The sequence below is a fragment of the Dipodomys merriami genome, unplaced genomic scaffold (genome assembly GCF_024711535.1).
Source record: "Dipodomys merriami isolate MVZ:Mamm:240054 unplaced genomic scaffold, mDipMer1.0.p SCAF_20, whole genome shotgun sequence".
NCBI lineage: Eukaryota > Metazoa > Chordata > Mammalia > Rodentia > Heteromyidae > Dipodomys > Dipodomys merriami.
The window spans coordinates 22,929,354-22,935,353 of NW_027203382.1; the positions used below are offsets into that span (position 1 = coordinate 22,929,354).

A 6,000-nucleotide genomic window follows, 5' to 3' on the forward strand; every position below is an offset into this window, starting at 1 on the left:
TAGCTTTTTCTATTTTAGAAAAATGGTAAACTGGGCTGGGAAGATGGCTCAGTGGTAGAGCGCTTGCCTTGCATGCCTGAGGCCCTGGGTTTGATTCCTCAGCACCACATAAGCAAAAAGAAAAAGCCGGAGTGGCGCTGTGGCTCAAGTGGTAGAGCGCTAGCCTTGAGCTGAAGAGCTAAGGGACAGCACCCAGGCCCAGAGTTCAGGCCCCATGTCCAGACCCAAAAAAAAAAAAAAGAAAGAAAGAAAAATGGTAAACTGAGGCTTAAAGAATAAAAGTAACTTTCCAAGACTATACTACTGGTAAGACAAAGATTAAATCCAGACTTTTTTTTGTATATGTGCCCATACCAGGGGTTGACCTTTAGGAATTCATACTCGACTTCCTTGTTCATGGTGGCACTCAACTACTTGAGCCTTGCTGGTTAATGAGGTGAAATCTCACAGATTTTTGCTGCCCAGGTTGACTTCAAACTGAAATCCTCCAAGTCTTAGCTTCTAGTCTAGCTTTTTTGATGGTTGATTTAAGAATGAGTTTTGAAGACTTTTCAGCTCAGGCTGGCTTCAAACTATGATCTTTCAAGCATCACCCTCCTGACTAGCTATGATTATAGGATCAGCCGCTGGTGCCCAAACATCTAGGCTTTTTGGGTCAAATCTTTTTCTTTTATCATTAGCATACTTTAGTTGGGGCAGGCGTGGGGGGGGAGGGGAGAGGAGATGTCCATTATAACATTTTCACACATGCATATAATCTACCAACCACATTCCCTCTATCACTCTCCCCTACCCCATTCTTCCTTCTCAATACAATTTCAACACATTTCATTGGTCTATTTTCATACATGGAAATAAACTACTTTGACCATATTCATCTTCTGTTATCCTCATAGGCCTTCCCCCTCCCAATGGCACCCATTCCCCTCAATGAAGCCTTCATGTTAAGCTCTACCTTCTGCTCCTTCTCCACAGAATCAATTCTAAGCTCCAAACTAAAAACAGTCATTTTAATGTCAGGAATGCATGCAACCAAGTGGTGCATATGTTGCCCACCAGCAGTAGACTGACTGGGTCAGATTGTGGTGGTCTAACATCCATTCTATACTATCTACATGGGAGTGTAAGGCTATAAGAAATTTAGATGCTCTGAGCTTTAAAATGAGATATAACTACATATATTTCAGTACTTAAAACCTTCTGAAATTCTGTTTAATTTAGGCCCAAGCATGGTAGTACATATATGTATTTATCCCAGCTATTTGGGAGATGGAAGGAGAATGATTATCCTAAACTGAGATTTTATAAAAATTAATGCTAAAAATGGATGGAGGCATGCCTCAAATAGTAGAAGTGTTTGTCATGCAAGTGCAAGGTCCAAGTTCACCCCCCACCACCTGCAAACAAAAAACCAAATGGCACCTAAGAATGAGGGTCATAAAGTAATTGTTTTTAAAAAAAAATGTGTTGACTATATAGAAAGTATTTTCCTATTTTTAAAACTACATTTTAACAATTCAACTACTACATTTTATCAATTCAACTACCAATCTTCTAGGGATTTATTTTTTGTTTTTATTCCCACAGATCTTCAGTTACTTCCAAATTTCTTTATGTACAATAACAAACATTTAGATTTTGGCCTGGCATGGGTGGTTCACACCAGTTACACTAGCTACCAGGGAGGCAAAGATTGGGAAGATCATGGTTTAAAGCCAGCCCAGGCAGAAAAGTTCACATGATTCCTTCTCAAGTTAAGAGCTGGGCACTCTGGGACCCCATCTCAAAACTAAACTGCACAAGCTAACTTAAAAAAAAATTCAGGAAGTGGTGCTGTGGCTCAAGCGGTAGAACGCTCGCCTTGAGCTGAAGAGCACAGGGACAGCGCCCAAGCCCAGAGTTCAAGCCCCACGCCCAACCAAAAAGAAAAGAAAAGAAAAGAAAAAATTCAGAGCAGAATAAAATAAATAAGTACAAAAGGCAAGGGGAGGACTGGAGGTGGTAAGAGAACCTGACTGGCAAATGTGAGGCCTAGAGGACTGCCAAAAAGAAAGAAAGCAAATTTCAGACTCAAAAAAGAATAATTATTCATTGAACCCAGCATGTGTTACAGTAGCCAATAAAAATCAAGTAAACCATTGTGGTTAAATCATCTAAGGAGCCCATGCTCAGAAATTACTTTTACAACATGGCTCAAATGAAAATGCTTAGAAAAGAGTTCTTAACACATCAAAAAGAAATGTTTAAAAACAACAGCTGGCACTGTTAGCTCACACTTGTAATCCTAGCTACTCACAAGGTTGAGATCTGAGAATCACAGCTCAAAGCCAGCCAGGGCAGGAAAGTCCCTGAGACTCTTAACTCCAATTAATCACCAAAAAGCCAGAAATGAGGCTATTGCTCAAAGAGTAGAGCATTAGCCTTGAGCATAAAGCTCAGAGACAGTGCCCAGGCACCATATGCACAAGCACACAATGAGTATCAAATGGTAGTCAAGAAATTAGGATGCATGGAAAGCAAATGTGAAATATTAAAGTAGGATTTGAAAATGAAAACGAAATAATCAAAAAGTAATGATTACTACAGGACTTTTTAGATTGAAGTAGACAGTGTCAAAAATCACTTGTTCATAGAAGGAAACAAAAGAACATACCACAGATATAAAAGCTTTACTTGAAGAGAAAGGGCAGCCGGATAAAAATGAGAAAGTCATGGGAACTATTTGTGTTGTTTTTGCTTGAGGGGAGTTATTTGTTTGAGGACAGTATTCAGATTTGAACTCATGGCCTGTGCTTGCTAGGTGCACATTCTAACACTTGAATCATTCTTCCCGTCCCAACAAATTCAAAGGTACACTGATGGTGCTGTAACCATCACCAAAATTAGAGAAGGACCATGAAGAATATATACCTACTTTTTGTGTGTGGGGGGGGGGGGGCGGGGGGGTCATGGGGTTTGAACTCTGGGCCTGGGTGCTGTCCCTAGGCTCTTCAGATCAAGGCTAGCTCTACCACTTGAGTCACAGCACCATTTCCGATTTTCTGGTGGTTTATTGGAGATTAAGAGTTTCACGGACTTCCCTGCCCGGGCTAGCTTTGAACCTTGATCCTCAGATCTCAGGCTCTGGAGTAGCGAGGATTACAGGTGTGAGCCACTGATACACAGCTTGAACCTTTCTGTAGACCTAAATGTGAAAGCATTTTATAGACTTGATAATCATTGTCCTGAGTGTATTCCTTTATGAAGAAAAAAGAGGTTTATGTTTCATAATGACTAAAGACTTAAACTACTTTTCAGAATCCCAGCAACTACATTAATGGCCAAAGAGAAATGTGTCATACCTGGTAACATTAGATGGCACAAAAATAGTCTTGGCTAAGAAGACAGTATCTTTTTTTATTATTATTGTGAAAATACTGTACAGAGGGGTTACAATTACATGGGCAAGATTATGAGTACATTTCTTATCAAGCATTGTAGCCTCCTCCTTTGTTTCCCCTTCCCATACTTTCCCATCCTCCCCCCCAGCCCCCCAACCCAATTTTCTTCCTCCCCCCCCACCAAAGTTGTAAAGTTCGTTTTCGACATAATGACTTGTACATCTCATTGTTGCAATGGGTGCACCTGATTACCTATTTAAACGATTTGTAGAAGACAGTATCTTGCCCTAACATAAGAACATTTTAGGGCTGGGATGTAGCTCAGTGGCAAAGCGCTTACCTAACAAGTGCAACATCCTGGGTTCAATTCCCAGTACAAAAAAAGAACACTCTACAAAATGAATCATGAAATGAATGACCAAATAGACAAATCAATAGCTATCATCAGCAGTGAATTATTTTATTTAGGAGAAGCTAACAAGTTCATAATGTTCTGGCTTCAAAGTATTTTAAAATAATACTCATTTGACAAATTATATCCTTTTAGAATGCCCATAATTTAAGAATTTAAATGTTCTACAAAATGGAAGTGAAACAAACAGGGGGCTCTTTAAAAAGTCAAATAATCAAGGGGGGGAGCTGCAAATTTCAGACATTCAGAAAGTGGCTGAGTCTATTCTCTGTTCCTACAAAATGAGTCAAGTTGTCGGTTACAACCCTGATCCTTTCAAATAATCCTTCATGAAATCATCAGAAGAGATTCTTTTTTCCCCCTTACACGATCCTCAAATGAAAAACTAAGATGTAAACTTGAGCCAGAAGTAACACTTCTATGACCACAAATTAATACTATTTCACTTGTGACTACTAATTAAAACTATTTGCACATGGAGGTTGAGAAACAACCAATAGTTAGAAACCAATTGCACTTGCTAAGCTTTACACCCATTAAGAGATCCAGTGTACTTTTTAGAGTTTAGATGTCGCATTCATTTACAGCAGATAAGGAACAAGTCAGCTGCTTTCCTCTGCGGGTTTCTGTGCCAGGCCCTTCCAAAGCTGGGGATGATAAGGTGACTTCAAAAAGGAAAGCAACTCTTGTGGGGGGCCAAACGGTATCCTCAAAGAACCAAGAGCCCCGGTGACGCACTAGGAGCTTAGAAAATACTCCACGGTTTACCTTGCTAGCAGCAGCTAGAAAAGATGTCGTCCACGTGCACTATTGTATTCCAGATATGTTTATTTTTTACTTCTTTGATATCAGTTCTCTTAACCTCTGCCTAATTGGGGGTGGGGGCGCCTATGGTAGCGCCGCTGGTGGCATCTGGGCGCAATGCAAGTTTAATTAATAAAAACACAATTTTTCCCCCTAATTGCACCATCTCGGTGCCCTCGCCTCTCTGCTCCACACCTCTGCTGTCACCCCCACAACGCCGCCTCCCCGGGTCCCCATGACAACCTCACCCCAGGGCGGGCTCCTCTAGGTCGCCGCCCGGCCCCCGCCCCGGCCAGCTAGCCTGTCACACTAGTCGGGCAAGGGAGGGTTCCACCTGTCCCGACTCTGGGTCCCCGCTTCTCAGGGCAGGGCCAGGACCCCGCCAGGCGCGCCAGCCCCTTCCCCAGCGAGCGCACGACCCTCGTCGGCAGGTGACGCGGGGCGGAGCGGCCCGACGCAGAGCCCGGGCAGGCGTTCCCACCCCCAAGCCCCCACAGCAGTGACGCAGGGGTGCCGGGGCCGCGACCCCCACACAGGGGAGCGGCATCCCGCGTTCCCGGCCCCGGAGCGCAGGAGGAACCGCGGGGCGCGCGGGGGGGGGGGGCGCACAGCAACTCGGCTGTGGTCGCAAACAACGCCGCGTCGCGATGGCGAGAGACGCGGGGCCGACGCTCACCTTGAAAGGGTTGTTGAGATCCGGATCCGCAAACGGGTTACTGTCAAAATCCGACATCTCTCCGGCGCTCGGCGTCACCCACCGACCCAGGCGCAGAGAGAGGGAGAGAGAGGGGAAAGAGAGGGAGAGGAGACCTGGAGAGGCCGCCGCCCCCCTGCGCGCTCACGTCGCCGCCGCCGCCGCCGCCGCCGCCGCCGAGCAGATCCGGGTGCAGCTCGCGGGGCCACCCAGCCGGCCGTGCCACTGAGCATGCCCGGTGCGACGTCTCCCGGCCCGCCCGCCGCGCCGCTCCCGTTTCGCGTCCCGTTCCTTCGGGCCTGGATCCAACGCTCCGGGCTTTGGCTACGACCGTGTAGTGTCCCGCAGCCACGGGGAACCGGGAACGCCGCGCGCCCTGCGCATCCGGGGCCGGGCTGAGGTGCGCGCGGTTGGAGAAGCTCAGTGTGTTCGGCTGGACTCGATTCCAGGAACTAGGGTTTCACATCAGCTCCCGAACGTGACTTGGAGAAGGGACGGTGTTTTGTGGGAAAGAAAGAGCCCCCCACCCCATCCCGCCGGGCCGTGGAGGCACACCTGCGGAGGGGAAGGGCTGTGGGCTCCCGCTCGCTTCCCGCGCGCGGCCGTAGAAACGGAGAAACAAGGGAAGCCTGTGCACCCGGGGCCAAACGCAAGCCCCAGGGGTCAGGCCTGGTGCCCGCGAGTTTAGCGCACCCCTGACCCCACTTGGG

General features: G+C 46.5%; 1 protein-coding gene across 1 annotated transcript in view; it reads right to left on the reverse strand.

The window, feature by feature from the left end:
* Positions 1-5,440, reverse strand: part of Scamp1 (secretory carrier membrane protein 1) — an 86,288-nt gene extending 80,848 nt beyond the window's left edge. The window contains exon 1 of the mRNA XM_070031214.1: positions 5,273-5,440. Within this exon, the coding sequence (XP_069887315.1) occupies positions 5,273-5,329 (57 nt within the window). The 5' untranslated portion in view covers positions 5,330-5,440. The remainder of the gene's footprint in view (positions 1-5,272) is intronic.
* Between the last annotated feature and the right edge of the window lie 560 nt (positions 5,441-6,000).